This window comes from Ischnura elegans, chromosome 7 (genome assembly GCF_921293095.1).
Source record: "Ischnura elegans chromosome 7, ioIscEleg1.1, whole genome shotgun sequence".
Taxonomy (NCBI): Eukaryota; Metazoa; Arthropoda; class Insecta; order Odonata; family Coenagrionidae; genus Ischnura; species Ischnura elegans.
The window spans coordinates 113,637,239-113,655,884 of NC_060252.1; the positions used below are offsets into that span (position 1 = coordinate 113,637,239).

The 18,646-nt window shown below is 39.4% G+C and overlaps 1 protein-coding gene across 2 annotated transcripts in view; it reads right to left on the minus strand.

Moving 5' to 3' along the window:
• Window positions 1–18,646, minus strand: part of LOC124161924 (polycystic kidney disease and receptor for egg jelly-related protein-like) — a 241,807-nt gene that overhangs the window by 54,909 nt on the left and 168,252 nt on the right. For both annotated transcript variants that reach the window (XM_046538185.1, XM_046538186.1), the window contains exons 27-29: window positions 14,237–14,348; window positions 6,613–6,761; window positions 2,426–2,609 (exon numbers count right to left, since the gene is read on the minus strand). In XM_046538185.1, the coding sequence (XP_046394141.1) occupies window positions 2,426–2,609; window positions 6,613–6,761; window positions 14,237–14,348 (445 nt within the window). The remainder of the gene's footprint in view (window positions 1–2,425; window positions 2,610–6,612; window positions 6,762–14,236; window positions 14,349–18,646) is intronic.

Consider the following 18,646-nt stretch of genomic DNA (forward strand, 5'->3'; position numbering starts at 1 on the left):
TTATTGCACCCTGCAATAGCCCGGACCCTGCAATAGCGCGGGACAAACGCTAGGAAGAAGAAGAAGAAAAGGAGGAGACATGAGTATTCGGTTGTAGTCTTTAATTATCTGACCACAAAATTCTTCTTTCTAAATGTGAATGTTATAGCATTCTTGGACCTTTGATAATTCTATTATACATTAACGATTTACCAAACAGGTCTGCAAACAAAAGCATTGGTTTGTACTTAAATGATACAACGTTAGCATTAGGAGACTAGGATCCTCATGTGTTACAATCCAAGGTATTCAGCTCTTCAAAGCATCTAGGAAACTGGTTCAGAAGGAACAAACTTTCCATTATTACCCAAAAAACAAATTTTATTCACTTTCACAGGCAGAGAGAAGTCCCACATTTACATCTTCACCAAAAATGGGCAATCTATTGAAAAAGTTGCTGGTGCAAAGTTCTTGGGATAATTGATTGACGAGCCCTTGAATTGGGATATCCATAATTGATTATGCCTTAAAATTGCCAAATGTGGTTATTTTTGAGAAATCTTGCCAACATAATTAACTAAGAAGTATGAAAAATTGCATTTATGTATTGGTATCTTTCAGTCACATCTAACTACAACACTAAGGGTGAAATCAGCCAAGATGAATTATTATCGATTAGCGCCAGGATTTGAACCCATATTTCCACTCAGGCATGCTAAGCAGGTATACTGCCAACCCATCTTCTTCTAAAGGGAATCTCTAACAGGGTTTAACTAAGCACGGAGCTGATGTCTTGGCTAAACCCTCTAGAAAAATTCTTCATTCTCTCCAACATTGGCTTAGTAAGCACAACCTCCTGCACCACAGAGTTCACTTAGGACGTCGACACCATACGCACACATTTAGCAACATCCCATTAGAGATTTGACTAGGAGGAAGATGGTGGTGTGAATAGTTAGCATACCTCACTGGAATCCGGGAAAATGATTTTTTCATGCTGAATTTCACACCACATAATTGCATATTTCCAGGCTCTTATTATGTAGTCATCACACAAATCCAGCAATGCACTCAATGATAACTGTATCACTTGGTTGCGAGCTAGGGGCATTGCTACTCGCTTCATTCTGACCTCTTTATTCTTCCGTTTAGTATTAAAAGAATTTACCTTCACTCATTGCGATTGTAAGAAAAATCACGTCTTACTACATATTTAATGTATACTACATTCATGCAATATACAATTTTTCCAGAATCACTTTTAGAGAAATATATCTAAGACTAAAAATATTGGGAAGTTAAACAAAAATGCTTGACATGGGAGACAAATCGGAGAGAAGTATTATCTGATCCTAAGGTCTGTTCACTTTATCTTTGCGGGTGAGCTGGTGTGGCTTAACCGAGTTGGGGTGAGAGGAGGGAAAGTTTATCTACACGTGACTTTCCCTCTTCCAATCAGCAGACAGTAGGCGTGGCCTAGCACTTCGGAATTTCAGTCACTCTCAGACCTCCGTCGCGTCAACATTGTGAATCTGCTAGCTGTGTTGCCAAATCTCGCGCGTTCTCTTGGTGCTCTTCGATTCTTCCATTTAAATCCAACTTATAACTTACTGTTCCTTATTCTTCCACTTCAATCCTTTTCCATCGCCTTTCCAGAAAATTTTTATTCACCTTTTGCATTCCCATCAGCACCGACTCCCTCCCTCAACCTATTCCCTCTCAGTACTTTTCCGATCCCTTTATTAACAAATCCTAACCCTTTTCCTCAACTCCGTATTCACTTTTGGGTATTACAACCTATATAGTTTTGTATACCTCTGATTTAAAAGATTAACATCCAAGCGTGTTTATTGAAGGCTCCGAAAGTGACTCCGAAAATTAAGACACTGACGGGAGGAATGACAAGGAGGTTGATTTATTAGCCACACCACTCCAGCAATAAGTACAAAATAAATTATGTAATAAAATACCCGTCGTGCTACTTTTCTCCATTCTTTTTGCATCCTCATCCTCACGAATTCCCTTGCAATCAGAATGTTACGCTTATGTAAGCCTTTCACCAGCGGCCTCGCATTTAGCGGACAATATCCTGGCTTCTGAGATGGGATTATCCTCAATCCCCTCTAAATAAGTAGCTATACATTGTATGCAATGTTTCGCCGCTGGGCCCAAAATATCTGTGGCCACGTATGAGTCACACCTTTTCAGTGGGACACTAGGGCGCCTGTGTACATTTGGCAACGTTAAGGCCGCTCCTGCTCTCTCTCTCTCGGTACTACCCCTTCCCCTTCAGCGAGGCCCCTCCCCCTTCAGCGAGGCCCTCCGATAGTGTCCCGGATCCTACGAAAGCCGACCCGCAGAGATAAAATGAACAGATAATAGCAATAAGGTAGAATTAATAAATTATATAAAACAAAAAAAAAATATGTACTAATTTTGTACTTACTACCATTGCATAGGACTGAAAAACAGCAAAAATGAGAATCTTAAGAGGTTGTATCACAAGAGATCTCTGAAAAATAGCCATTAGCACAGCCGAGAGCCACAGCAGACTTTTAACTTTGCCATAAGACAGACCATACAGGCAAACAAAATAAGCTGATATTAAAATGGAAGAGATGCACAAAATCCTGCAAAAAAAATCTTTCTTAAAAAAGGATTTACAATAAAAGGTTCATTCAAAATCAACTCAGCACTATAAGTAACAATTTCAACCTGGCACTCCTTTCAGATTCAATTCAAATTTGAAAAGAAAACTTAGAAAACTATAGGACACCAAAGTTAGGAAAATTTGTGATATTTGTGAATGGTGACACATATGAATAGGATTGCAATGTGGCTTGTTTTCATTAATTGTCAAACCAAGGATCATTGGCACTGACCTTGAATATCCCGCTTACATCAGTTAGCTGCAAATTATTTTAAAGGATGGCCTTAATTATATGAGGTGGCCAGGCCAGCAACTCAACTGGCTACTAAACCCAGGGGGCCAGTTGAGTTAGTAAAGCAGTAATTGAAATTCTGTGTAAATATTAACCAGAGTGGCTACAGGACTCAAGAGGCCAGCCGGTGCCACGTCGCTGGCTACCCCAGGGTATAAAAACTTCAATAACCCTTTCGAGACGGCGGAGTTTTCGTCTTATTCATGACTGCTGTACTGAGCCTTAAGAGACTCTTCTTTCTCGTGGTACGGAGCATTTTTGGAGGGCTTTCGTTAAGGAGGGTCTCGCTGAACCTTTTTCGACCCCTCCTCGCAGGGACTTCGCATTATCTCGGACTCCGAGAGTAGTTGTGCTCCCTCCTTTCCGGGGTTACGACCATACCTGCGGCATTGGTTCGCAGTCAACTTATGTACTGCTTATATGTACTTAGCAAATTGATAATTGTTGCTTGCACGTAAGTTGGAGACTTTGAATTGAATTCCTCATTTTTATCTGAGCATTGTCAAATTTTAAACGAAGTTCTAAGGTCAATATTTATGCATTTAAATCAGCAACAATTTCCATGTTGATGTTTATACATAACTCCAGATATAAGTCAATATTTATCGTAGAATTTCGTTTAAAAATTGTAAATCCTGTTCAAAAGACAAATAATTCAATTCTAATTTTTTTTTCTTGAGAAATGAACAAATATTTATTTCACAACCTGACTGGATAAACCATTGTATGACCGCTGTCCCTTACCGCTAAGAGGGGTATTAAAGGACGAGGAGTCCGGGTACCTGCTCCTGGATTCCGAGGGTAAATCCTAAACCCAGCAGGGTTAGGTCCCGAGACAAAGACGACGTAAACCCGTGACTGTCCTAAAAGGGGGAGAGCTAGAAAATGTATATATGTATACAGCTTTCGTTTTCCTGGCTAGGAAAATCTCACACGTAAGTATACGGCCGTTGTCTCGCGGGTCAGGAAACGTCCACACGTACATATACGTGTATAGTAGGGAAAAGGTTGAGAATCTACACCTGATGAGGAGCTGAGCAGCCAGCAGCATTTCTGTCGATGTGGACTGGTCACCTTGTCTAATCTCCATCCTCAGCCCCCAGCCATCTTCAAGTGACTCATCATGTGTGCGTCCATTTTTACATACATAATTGGGTGATGGGGGAAAGGCGGAGGGATGGGGCAAAAGCTTTGAGCTGTAAAGGATGATCTTTGTCATCAGTGATGAATCGATCAAAGTACACTTCACTCTTGATACTATAAAATCATTGGGATCAAAAAATCAAATTTCGTGATTTCAAAACCTTTTGATAAATCACAAAAGAAGTTCACTTCTGTTTTTCACTTAACATGTTAAACTATGAAGTATTGTCGACACGATGTTTGCAAGTAGGCACGTAAATGTTTTTACACTAATTGGCATAAAATGAGGGGGTTTCCCAAAAGAAATTTGAAAAATAATGACTACTATAATGCGCATTCAATATTGTCATTTTGCAGCTTTATAGTGGCAGATACATTAGATTACGCATAATTATTGCCCTGAAGATCAGTAACTTGACAAAATCTACAGAGAATGGCCATGAAATATTAAATTTGTCAATATGTGACCCTCCTCTACATAAATGGCCAATGAATGAGGGTAAGGAGTTCACCTAGAGGTCTCAAATTATTTTGGTTATATTTTTCATCACTACTTATTTCAAAGGGCCACATTTTCTTGAACAAAATTTATTTTTCTGATCCACCCCACTGTATATGTTCATGAGTGGGAAAAAAATTGACTTCAGGTGATAGAGCTATTTAATACAACATAAATACTATCACAAATGTTTAAAAGATAAATGGGACATTCAGTCAACCTGGCAAGAACTAAGGCGGCTAGGTCTAGCAAAAAGTTGGAAAAACTTGTGATTTTACTTTTAAACTTGATGAGCTCAGCATGTTTTTCCTAAGTAAACCTACTGACAAAGACCAGACTGCTGTAAACACAAGGATGCATATAGGGGCAAGTATGCGTAATGAACTAGAATTGGCATTAAAAAAATTGATTTAATATACTGTACCTACTACATCACTTGCCGGAAATATTACTATTGATTGACTAAAAATGATTCAAACTAATGCCATTGTTGTTGATGGGATCAATAATGAAATTCTTGCTCCTATTGCACTGGTCAAACTCACTGTTTGGCCTCAAGCACATGCATGGCTGCGGCAACAGCAGCATCGAAGACCTCCAGCATTTCGAGGTACATGCATGTGTACACATGTGTTCCCCAGCCCTGCTGGGCAGGCCATTTACTTGTAAAAACGCCACCTTCTGACCTCTGCCTCTGAACGGCAAGCAGCAGCCAAAGCAGCATAATCCTCCTTCCACACGTGAGTACACATATATTTAGTTTGTTTATCCAATCTGCAAACCCACTATTTGCTACGTACCATTAGCCCATTAGAATGTTCACGTGCATCTCTCTCTAAAATCACCCACTATGCACCACCCAATATCGCTTTAACAGCACCCTTTTAGCACCAGTGTAGTTCAAAGATCCCCTTGCCTTTGCCCTCTGGAGATCTGTAGCCTGACTGCATGTGCAAAGTGTGACTATGGATTCTTGAACTGTCTTGAACATTTTAATAACTCCATCTCCCCACTTGCTCTAATTACGAGAAGAATGAATCAATGTTTTCCTTTGTGGACCCCGAAAAGCATTCAGTGGCCTCTATCATTGAATATGACTTCCTTGACTTCTTGCTAGCTCCGGCATCACCACTTGTACGGGCTGTAAAACTCATGCTGTCTTCTTTAAGGGGCAGTAGTTTCATGCATAGTTCATTCACTGCCTATTGGAAGTCCATTTCACGATCCAATGAACTATTGTGACTCATTTTTTATGACTTGGTACAACTGCACTTCCTAAAAAAGCTGAGAAAGATCTCACTTCTGACACCAAAATGTAAGAGCTCAGCTAAAATAGGAATGGGAACAAGTTGGGAGTATGGTTTCATGGTTTAATTGATCCTCATTGCAAATTAACTGTAGGTCAGTCATCCCATACCACACTCCCCTGCCGACTCTCTTGCATCCCCACAGTGAGTCCACTTCTTGTGTTACCCCATGACCTCCTTGAAGGCTTTCTATTGGCCAACAATGGTTGCAGTCTTTCACCTTACTCCTTCAACTTCCCACAGTGGGAATTTGAAGATTGAAAAAAAAAAAATTTAATGGGAAGATTTAACACGTTACAGCCACAAGTTCAGTAATATCAATGACTTTTGGTACAAAAAATGGTTATAGCCATTCAGCAATCCCAGTAGAGATGCACGAAGACCTTGCTTTTACCAATGACCACATTGTAATTGAGAGGATGGATCACACATTCCTACTTGACCACTCCAATTCATACATTAATTATTTTTAATGTATACTACCATCTTGAAATTTTCATGATATAATAAGTAGACCCAGAAAACATTCCCCTGTATCTCAATTTCAAAAATTTTACATTCCTATTTTCTCCAAGGTTAAATTTTCATAATTGACATGCAGGCAAATGTCGTCTAGGGTTTACTCCATTTCCCCCGGAAAATTTCTGGATAGTAGGATAAGTTTTAAACAAGTCTCAAGACCTCCAGAAATCAAGGCATAATAAAACCAGTAGAGATGCCTGGCAATTGCACTTAGCCTTACCATCCAATCAGGCGGCACCAATTCGGCAGTTTGGCATCATCACTCAAACCTCTCTTACCACCCTTCACATTTTCACTGCTGCCAACAGAAAATCCCTTCTCTTCATTTTCCACAAGACGTTTAGCTATGACATCTATGCCCTGCCTCTCCTGTAAGAAAATACATTTCCAAATTAAGATATTGCAATCCAAATTATTAGATATACAGTAGACCCTCGTTAATACGAACAACGTTATTACAAAGTTCTCATTTTTACGAAGCAAATCGTTGGTCCCGACGAAAAGGCCTATCCAAGCTATAGGAAAAGAAACGTTATAACGAAATTTTCGTTTTTACGAAATTATGAACCTCAGTCCCGGTCCCGGTGGTTACAAAATGAACTTTATTATGAAGTTCCACGCATAAGCTATGGCATTTAGATGCATATTCACTACGATAAGTTTTAATAATCACGCCACGCTTAAGTTCTCCTAGTGTATTGTGACCAAGAGCGTCATTTATGGTTCTTTCTTAACCATACGCACAACGTCATATAATAAGCTTTATTCCTGGGGAATCATGGTGACAGACTCATTACAGCTCGTAAATTTGATGTACATTTAGTTCTCTTCCTACACACATTCGATTTTCAGAGATGCCAGCATTCAAAAATTTCAAATTTCGAATTTGACGCATTTTGATTTGGCCGTTGCTACGGGGTGCGGTGTGGAGGGAATCGTACTCTGGGCGTAATCTGAACAAAGTATCATTGAATCTGGTGTGAAGTTAGGAACTGCTCAGCGTTTCGCCCGTTGTTCCTTGCCGCGGAGAGTGATTTTTTTCGGCTGCGGCTGCGTTGCATGCCCAGCTAGATCAGTTCGTCACAATCGTGAACTAGCGCACATTAGTTATGAAGTGTTGCATTCTGCAGGATAACCGTACTCCTCGATGCCTTGCATACAGTCTGGCCAGCGAGAGTTTTCCGAGGACGGAAGAATAGGAGATGCGGATAACCCTTCACCAGCACGGTTTGCAGCCAATCGCTGTCCCTCAAACTCATCTCACACCATTGGCTAGTCATACAACATTGTCGAATGCATAAAGAGCAGCGAAATAAGCCTGATCCACTAAAACATGCCCTTTCTTCGAATCCCCAAAACAAGTGATTCTCCCACAGGGTCCTTCACGCTTGTCTTCCTTTCCGTCTCCTTTCATCACGGAGCCCTTTATAGGCGTTTCACTTTCTTACCTGGCAACACGGCCCCAACCTAGACTATTCCGCCTGTCATCGGACAACTCTCGGCGGCCGGATCATAGGTTTATCAACTTAGGAACAAGGTTTTGGAACGCATCTAATTCGTAAATCGGACTTGCTGTACTCAGGAACCCTCGATTACGTCATGCCGCATGCCGAAAATGAATGCATTTTCCTGTTTATATATACATATAATATTAAATTTCAAAAGGAAGCACCATATTTACATCGAGCACACGTTATTAACACTAAGGTCAGCAATTAACCAATGCTTCTAATTGTTGTATCCAGGGTGGTAGCCCTGTCCCAAGGATAAGACATGTGAGGACGGGGCACGCCCGGCAGTTGTTGGCGGGACTACGCCATGCGTTGTATCGTGCATAGCCCAGAATTAAAAGTTTATTTCCTAATGGACTCTTGTGTTTTCCTGCAATAGAACAATTTGGCGACGAGGATGGGATATTTGGAGTCCGATACTGTCGTGGGTTATGTGTCGTGTGGTTGAGGCTTTACGTGAGTTTCGGGAAAAAAAACTGATCGGTCGACCGCGTCTGTGGTACGTGCCATTTTTTATCTTCACGGACCTATTGCCTAAATATGAGTATAGGAGTTTTTGATCAAAGTGTCGAGAGCATCTCGACCTACCTTCTGCGCCTAAACAGCTATATGAGGACACTACGTCCTCCTGTTGAGGATCTCGGCAAGAAGGATTTCTTAATTGGTCACATAGGAGGGGCAGCATTGGAGAAGCTAGCTGTGAATCTTCACCCTCTCACACCAGACCAGCTGACTTACGAACAATTAGTGGAGGAGCTTAAGACCATATTTACACCGGTGCGCTTCTTTCGTGCTGAGAGGCTGATCTTTCAACGTCGTGTGCGTGAACCCAATGAAAGTTTTTCGGAGTATGCCCTGGCGTTAAAGAAGTTGGCTGCCACCTGTGATTTTGGGAACAGTATGGAAGATAGATTAATTGACCAATTTCTGTATGGTCTTAATAGTGAAGAAATAATCACTAAATTGGCTGGCGAAAATGTTCCTTTTAAGAGATTCGTGGCCAAAGCGTGATATATGGAAGGATCTGCGGAATACGCCAAAAGCACTGGGGATAGTCCTGCCTCAGTTTCGGTAATTAATAAGAGATCTCAACCTCACTGTAAGCCGTTATCACCAAAGAACATGGTGAAATGTATTAATTGTGGAGGGCCTCACTATGCTAACTCATGTGACAAGCCTTTGAAGTGTACCCATTGTGGCAAGGACGGGCATTCAGTGAAATTCTGCCGTCAAAAGAGTAAAGATAAGTTCAAAAAGAAAAAGATGGTAAAATCCGTGCTAGAACAAACACCAGAGGAATCTAGTGACGAAGACTGCCACAGCTCTGTGGGGTTGTTGCAGTTGCATCAAGTGCAGGGAACCCAACGAAATCGGCGCAGGTTGACTGTTCAGATTAATGGTGCACCTGTAACTATGCAAATAGATTCGGCCGCAGATGCATCCTGTGTAGGAGAAGATATTTATAAGAAACATTTAAGCCACTTGAAGTTGACGCCCACCTCTATGTTATACAATTGTTCCAGTGCCCCCTTATCGTTACTCGGCGAATGTCAGATTAATGTTATGTTTGAAGGAATTGAATATGTGTTACCTCTGGTTGTGCACAAAGGGAAGTTTCATTGCTTGATGGGTCTTCCGTGGCTAGAAGTGCTCCCTATAAATTGGTACAGTCTTTTCCCAAAGAAAGCTGTAAATGTGGTTGCCAATGGTAAAAATGTGTTAGAGGATCTTAAGAAAGAGTTCCCTTCTGTATTCTCTGGAAAGCCTGGGCTAATCAAGGGTTATGTCGCCCAGATTGTATTGAAACCAGATTCTGTACCAGTTTTTGTATCTCATAGACAAGTGCCTATTCCATTGCGAGACAAGGTAAGAAAAGAGTTGGAAAAAATGGTTGAACAAGGGATTTTGGAGCCCACGACCAACACACAGTGGGGTACTCCAATTGTAGTGGTCCCGAAATCCAATGGCGAGGTGAGAATCTGTGGGGATTACAGTTGTTCAGTAAACCGTTGTCTGAGTATGGATCATTACCCACTACCACTGATAGACGATTTGTCTTTACTAAAAGGTGAGTGTTTCTGTAAAATTGATCTTTCTCAGGCATATCTACAGTTAGCCGTTGGTAAAGAATCACAATCTATATTAACTTTGAGCACACATGTAGGTTGTTTTAAAGTAAAGAGAATGCTGTATGGGATAGCTTCTGCGCCCGCTATTTTCCAGCAAACCGTTGAAAAAATCTTACAGGGTATTCCTAACTTATTTGTGTATCTTGATGATATTCTTATTTATGCTGAAAATTGGTGTGAATGTTCCTCTGTTTTAAAACAGGTATTAGGGCGATTGGCCCAACATAACATTGCCATTAACGTACCTAAGTGTGAAATTTTTGTTAACAGAGTCATATTTTTAGGTCATGTGCTAGATTCTCATGGGTTACATGTTGAAGAATCTAAGGTTAAGGCTATTGTGAATATGGGTGCGCCTTCAAATGTGTCTGAGTTGAGTAGTTTCCTAGGAGCTGTCAAATTCTATTATAAATTCCTCCCAGATGCATCTACTTTTATGGAACCCTTAAATAAACTATTGAGGAAAGATTTCCCTTGGTCTTGGGGTAAAGAACAAAAGGAAGCCTTTGCAAAATGTAAGACAGCCCTTAGTAGTAGCCAGGTACTTATTCCTTATTCCTTTAAGTTACCTATTAGACTAACTTGTGATGCCTCTCAAGTTGGGGCTGGGGCAGTTCTATCTCACATTCTTCCTTCAGGGGAAGAGCGCCCAGTGGGCTTTGCCTCAAAAACTTTTACCTCCACCGAACGCAATTATGCTCAAGTGGAGAGAGAGGCTGCAGCAGTAATTTTTGGTGTCACCCATTTTAACAAATTTCTTTGGGTGAGAGAATTTGAACTGGTTACTGACCACAGTTCTCTCACAATAATTTTTGGGTCAAAGACTGGTGTCAAGCCCCTCGCTGCTGCACGTCTTCAGCGTTGGGCAGTATTACTGCATGGCTACAGATTTAAGATTGTGTATAAAAAAGGGATAAATATCCCTCATGCTGATGTTTTAAGCAGACTTCCATTGGCAGATGATACACCAGTGGAGTCTCCTGAAAATGTAATATGTTTAGTTAAGACATTAGGTGTACCTTTGAATGCCCAGTCGATTGTGCTAGCCACAGAAAAAGATCCTGATTTATTGAAAGTACGGATGTACATCCAGCATGGCTGGCCCTCTAAATGTGATGATCTGCGGTTACAACCTTACTTTAAGAGACAGTTAGAACTCTCTGTTAATAACCAGTGTGTCACCTATGGTTCGAAAGTTTGTATCCCAAAAGCTCTACAACATGATGTCTTAAATTTGTTGCATGATCAACACCCAGGAATGAGTAAAATGAAAGCACTTGCTCGTGGTTATGTCTATTGGCCCACTCTTGACCAGGACATTGAAATTATGGTAGCTTCTTGTGAGCCATGTCAACAGGTCCAAAACTCACTTCCTCAAATACCATTTTCTCCTTGGACATGGCCAAAATCTAAGTGGGAGAGAGTTCATGCCGACTTTTGTTATGTAGAAAATAAGACATTGCTTATTGTGGTAGATGCTTATTCTAAGTGGCCGATTGTTGCAATTATGAAGGAAACAAGTGCTTCTACAGTAATTGAAAAACTTGAGTCTATGACAGCTGCATATGGGTTGTTTAAAGTGTTTGTCTCCGATAATGGCCCACCTTTTCAGTCCCAAGAAATTAGTGAGTTTCTTACTAGTATGGGTGCCAAACATCTGTTTTCCCCCCCATACTTACCAAGAGCAAATGGTCAGGCAGAGAAAAGGGTGCAGCATGTAAAACAGGCTCTAAAGAAATCGGTGCTTGATAAATCGTGTGAAGTATTGTCCTTGCAGCGTAGGATTAACAAATTCCTAATGGCTTATCGTACGACGCCACACACTGTAACTAAGTTAGAACCTGCAGAGTTATTCCTGGGGAGGAAGCTTAGAACAAAGTTGTCCCTATTAAATCCAATGAGCATTGTGGAAGACCGGGTGACTTCCTGTAATGAGAAGGTGGCCTCCAAACATAACACTAAATTACCGGAATTGAAAGAGGGTGATACGGTGTGGACACAGGATGTCAAACACAACGTAAAACGATGGAAACCTGCGACAATAGTAAAGCAAGTGAGTGCCAAGTCCTTTGATGTCTTATGTGATGGGAAACTAAAAAAAAATGTCTCCCTTCAATTCCTTCGTCCGAGAATTGTGTCCTGTGAAGATAAGAGAAATGAGTTTACCCCACCTGCTAATGTCAATACCGAGGAGGTTGCTGAAATCCCACTTCCCCAAAATGATATTTCCGAGTCCGACAGCCCAGGATCTGCTACCCATGAGAATACTCATGAACCCTTGCCTAGAAGCCCTGTATTGGCTAAGCCTTGTTCTACTCCTTTGAGTCGCCCATCACGAAAAAGGCAGCCACCAAAATATTTGAATGATTTTCTTATGTAATGTATCTTATGTTTTCATGTATTTAATTTTCATGTTTGTAAAGGGTTATTTTAGTGGAGGGGAGTTGTTGTATCCAGGGTGGTAGCCCTGTCCCAAGGATAAGACATGTGAGGACGGGGCACGCCCGGCAGTTGTTGGCGGGACTACGCCATGCGTTGTATCGTGCATAGCCCAGAATTAAAAGTTTATTTCCTAATGGACTCTTGTGTTTTCCTGCAATAGAACACTAAGAAAACCAAGATCTTAGTATGCAGCAGAAGAGAAGAAGTCAAGACCAACATTAAAATAGGGAGGCAAAAACTGATAGAAGTGGATGAATTCTGTTATTTGGGAAGCAAGATAACTAGTGACGGGAGAAGCAAGAAAGAAATTATCAGCAGAATAGCCCAGGCGAAGAGAGCATTCCACCAAAAGAGAGACCTGCTTACAGCGGGAAACTTAAATGTGGATGTAAAGAAACAATTTATAAGAACCTACATCTGGAGTATGATCCTATACGGAAGTGAGGCATGGACAATGACCGCAGCGGAGAAAGCAAGGATAGAGGCCTTTGAAATGTGGTGCTACAGAAGAATGATGAAAATCAAATGGATCGACCGAGTTAGTAACGAGGAAGTCCTAAGAAGGGTAGGAGAGAAGAGAAGCCTCATGAAAACCTTAATAAGAAGACGGAACAACCTTATAGGCCACATCTTGAGACATGATGGCCTGATGAAGACAATCGTCGAAGGACAGACGGAAGGCAAGAATAGAAAAGGAAGACCTCGAACAAAATATATGGAACAAGTAAAGAGAGATGTGAAAGAGAAGAAATACGTAGGAGTGAAAAGATTAGCTGATAGGAGAACTGAGTGGAGAGCTGCGTCAAACCAATCCTAGGATTGTTGACCAGTGATGATGATGATGATGATGAGAACACTAATGTTATCATCATCATCATCGTGGGTAAACAATGGTGAGATTGTAATATTCCAAACCCTGCCGCGTGAACGGCGGTGAAATATACAAGAATTGCCATGAGAAAAAATTCCCCTGGACCGGGAATCGAACCACGGACCTTTGGCTTTCCGGGCCACTGCGCAGACCACTACGCTATCCAGGTTCTTTAATTCCCATGGCAATTATACCGAGGCTGTTGTTGTTACATAACCCATTATAGTAATATGTAATAATATTACATTGTTTTTGTTAATACTTATTCTCAATCTATAATATCACAAATTAATCAATAACCATTGCACTCAACAACCAAATATCCTCGTAGATTACATAGATGCAAATGGTGCAAAGCAGTTATAAATGTTTTTGGCAAGGTTCCACCACTTTTAAAAATCTGGAAAATATTGAGAATGTTCTATGATGTAGGGGCAACAATATATTTTTTCAGCGTGTCTATCTATTGCTTCCTAAAACTTTTAATTTAATTTTGAAATTTTCAAACTTACATAAAATCTTAGTTTTCGGTCAAAATATTTTGAAAAAAATCAGGATGGTAGAATGAAATAGCATATGCATTTGAAAATCAATAAAATGGTTTTACAAAAACAAAAGCAGGAGATTAGGTTTAAAAACAAAAATCATATTTCATATTTTTGGATAAATTTCAATTGTTAAGGTATGAAACTTTGAGGAAACATAATTTTTTATGCACTTTAAAGTGAATATTTTTTATTTTTCAAAATATCTGGGGGCCATCTTTCACCATTATAACCTGCTAGACCCTTAAATGATTATTGAATTTTAATTACTTTAGGAAAGAATAAATGTGACAATTTCTTCTCATTGTTTATGACTATAAGATACACAGGTAGAACTTTAACTCACAGAATCACTTGCTCCATTTTCCATTTCTTTCACTATATCTTTAACAAGAGTTCTTTCATTGCCATGCTTTGAAAATATCTTGGAGACTTTAAACTCTTTTGGGTCAGAATATCTGTTGAGAATGAAAAAGAAGGAAGTTTAGTTTCTGCTTCAATGATGAATAGCCAAGTAGTAAAAGAATATTGAAAAATGATTTTAAAATTATGTCAAATAAATTCAAAATCAAAATATCAACAGATGGCAAAAACTCATGACTTTTTCAAGATTTTAAAATAATGTACTAGCTCTTTTAAAGTCTAGTGCCATGTGATTTCATTTGTTGATAGCATATATATGGATATGTAGGAAGTAATGGTGTATTTTTTTGCACAAAAAAATGTGTGAATATTATTTCAAAACCATTTCAAAAGTATTTTCCGTACATTTTAAAATAATTTTTGAATACTTAGATAATTATTTTGAAGTGATTTTAACATAATTTTGAAGTAATTAGATAACTATTTTGAAATCATTTTAAAACTCAAAGCAGTATCAACAGCATACCTGAATGATGTCATGATAACGCAAGTCAACATTGAAAAAACAGTTTTTCTTCAGTTTCATGGCAACCTGTCTCAATGTACCTCAAGTATGATCTTAAACGTTGGTCCTCATATGATTTCCCAGGCACATTCAACAAAATTATTAGATGTTATCCTCACTGACAACTTTGACTAGTCATCACATATTGACTATATGATGTATCAATTATCCACTGGAATATATATTTCATATGTATTTCAGATTGCTCTATTAAGCAAAAGGAGGTAATTCATAAACGAAACTACTCTGAGGATTCAATCAATCTTTTTTTGTCTGACCTTTCGTAGGAGACATGGGAGGATGTCTATGCTGCCTCAAATGTTGACAGTAAATAGGGTGGTTTCCTATTATTTTTTTATTGCCTTAATCGAAAGATTATTACTCCTGGAGTACGTATTTCGCGCTTTTAGATTTTTAAATGACAACATCTATTTTTCGCGATTAAATGAAAAGTGAAAATTTTCAAGCGCGCGAAAACGCAACGCTTAAGTATGGATGTCGGGAAATATCTCCGTACGTCGTATTTCTGGTTCCCCCTCCCGCCCGGTGAGGTGACCTTGAGGCGAGGCTTAGCTCTGATACGTCGCAGGATGCTAGCGGATAGCTGAGTACCTTGCTGAACGGTAGCGCTTGGCTTAAAAAAGGTTTATTAATACCTTATCAAACGAAGAAAACTTTCCGACATCAGCCAGTTTTAATAGGTGATTATTAAGACATGTTTCCCTGAGCTCTGTGCCTCATGCATGCATTGGTAACCTCAGACGATGCATAACTCCTATCCTCTCGTGTAGAAACTAGGTCCCTGTGAAGTCATGCGGAGTGGAATCGCATGGGCGCCAATCTGGCCTTTTTCAAATGAGGATAAAATTTGACCCTTGCCATTCGTCTAAACCGGTATTTCAAAAACCAAATAATTTGTGTATTATGAATACACTAATGGTGGGTAACGAATCGCAATCAATGCCTTTCGTTTTCTTTGATGAAGGAAACTACCCTATTGAAATATTTCCTTAATACATTCAAAATGCTCTTTAATCATGCTGTTCCATGAAAGACTACTATTTACAATGCAACTAACAAAAAAATTACATTCTCCCAAGACTTATTGGACATGAGAAAATAGGTGCGCCAGCTACATCATCAGAGCAAATTTGTCGATCCCTCCTTACGTAATGTCTACCTTGCGGAACTAACAACTAACTAACTATAAACAGCATATACAAGAGTTCATCTAGGAAATGATAATTTCATATCCTCTTCAAACAATCAGGTGAAAACAGCTTGGGATATCATCAAACAACAATCAGGAAATAATAGTGAATATGTGAGTCCTTCCGTCATTAGTTTCAATAACTTACCCATCTCTGATTCAGTCACAATAGCAAATTACTTCAATGAAAAATTTAGCAGTTTTAATAACTCTAAATTTAGTCCTTCCCATCTTAAAGCGAAATATCCTACACATTCAATTTTTCTCAACCCTTCATCTCCAGCTGAAATTTTTAAAGTGATCAACTCCTTCGCTCACAAGTGGTCTGTGGGAAATGTTGAAATCCCAACCCCCGTTGTTAAATATTCAGCCAAATGGATTTCTGAACCATTATCTGATATCTTTAACTTATCCATTTCTCATGGTCATTTTCCATCCTGTCTGAAAACAGCAATTGTTTCTCCCATACATAAAAGAGGTCCAAAGCACGGCTCAGAAAACTATAGACCGATTTCCATTCTTTCAATCTTCTCTTAAATATTTGAGAAATTGATGTTTAACCATATTGTAAATTACTTGCAACATTATAACCTCCTGCATCCAAATCAACATGGTTTCCGTGATGGTCGATCGACAACTTCAGCTGCTTTCCAACTAATTCAAAGCATTTGCCAATCGATAAACAACCACCATCAGGTTATCGGGACCTTTTATGATTTAAGTAAAGCATTTGACAACATTGACCATTCTATACTATCTCACAAAGTACTTAGTATGGGTATCTCTGGTATAGCTCATTCTTGGCTAATGTCATATCTGTCAAATCGCCAACAAATTGTTCAATGGAAAAGTAAATCCAAAATGGGAATTAAAAGCTTTAGATCTACACCACTTGCAGTTACTTGTTGAGTTCCCCAGGGTTCAATTCTTGGACCCCTACTATTTATAATTTTCATCAATGACCTACCCCTCTCTCTACCAAACAGTGATGTGGTATTGTACGCAGATGATACTTCCTCCCTAAATTCTGCAGTTACTCCAGAAGTTCTTTTCTTGAACACAAAAAACTCAATAATACATTTGTCTCACTGGCGTCATGAAAACAATCTGTCCCTTAATATCAATAAAACTTCCTTCATGCAGTTTCACTGCAAAATATCTCCTCCTGCAAGTAGTCTACGGCTAACTCTAAACAACAGCATTGTTCAACGTTCATATCCAATTAAATTCTTGGGCATCCACTTAACAGAGGATCTTGACTGGTCTACTCGTGTTGAACATCTATCCAAAAAAGCTGCTACTGGCATTTATATGATAAGGAAACTTAGACCAACTACCTCCGCTACCACACTAAAAATGGTGTACTATGCCAATGTCCATTCTCACTTGATGTACGGCCTAATTTTCTGGGGAAACACTGCTAAAGCTTTCTCATTACAAAAACGAGCTATCAAAGCCATTTTAGGTGTGTCCGTTAGGACTCCAGGTAGGCCAATATTTGAAGCTCTTGTCATTCTTACACTCCCTTGTATATATATTCTGCAATGCTCTATGTTGGTTAAAAACAATCCTTCTCTATTCCCACCAAACAGTGACTACCATTCATACAATACACGTGGTAGAGGCAATATACATGCATTTGGGCACAATTTAGAGTATTTTAGGCGAGGTCCTTTCCACCCAGCTTCCCAAATATAAAACAAGCTCCCAAGTTCTTTAAAGCCTGTCTCTTCTCCGGCCATTTTCAAAAGCAGATTATGTAAAATTCTTTATGACAAACGATATTACAACTTGACTGAATACCTGGAAGATATTCTCTAATTGATTTTTTGTGTATTGCATATATTGTAAATTTGTATATTGTATTATTATTGCATACAATATCTATGTTTCCAATTTGACGAGTTCCATGTCACATGACCAGCAGAACAATAAATTTTATTATTATTATCATAAAAAAGCTGGCAGAAGTAACTACGATTGATACTCTGAAGATGATATTTTATGCCAAAATATATCCTCACCCAACTTATGGCATCATCTTTTGGAGTAATGCTAGCTGCTGCCACAAAGTTTTCTCTGTGCAGAAACACTCAGTGAAATCCATGGCCAGAGTTTCTATGCGATCACCTGGCTTACCTCTTCATAATGATCTGAAATTCTAACATTCCCATCACTGTACATACTTAACTGTGCCCCTCTTGTTAAAAATAACCCTGAATACTTTCCAAAAAATAGTTCTCTTTCATAATCACCCAACCAGAACCACCAATGACGTTAACCTCAAAGACTACCCCAGCACTTTCAGTCAATTATGGCTCTCTCTCCCAATTGGGCCCCTTGTGATTTTTTCTATGCAATTTTTTGATATCTCATGTTTATGTACACAGTCCAAGGACCCTGCAAGCTTTGAATACAAACATTCAGGATGAATTTGCCAGCATACCCCCTGATATGCTGGTAACAGCCACGACAAATGCCAGAAAATGGTTTACTCATTGTCTGGAGAATAGGGGACGTCACCTCGTTGGCTTAGTCTTCAAAATTGTGCGAAACAGAACTTTAGATATGAGCTTACAATATAAAAAAATAAGTAAAAAGTTTCTGATCAATACTAT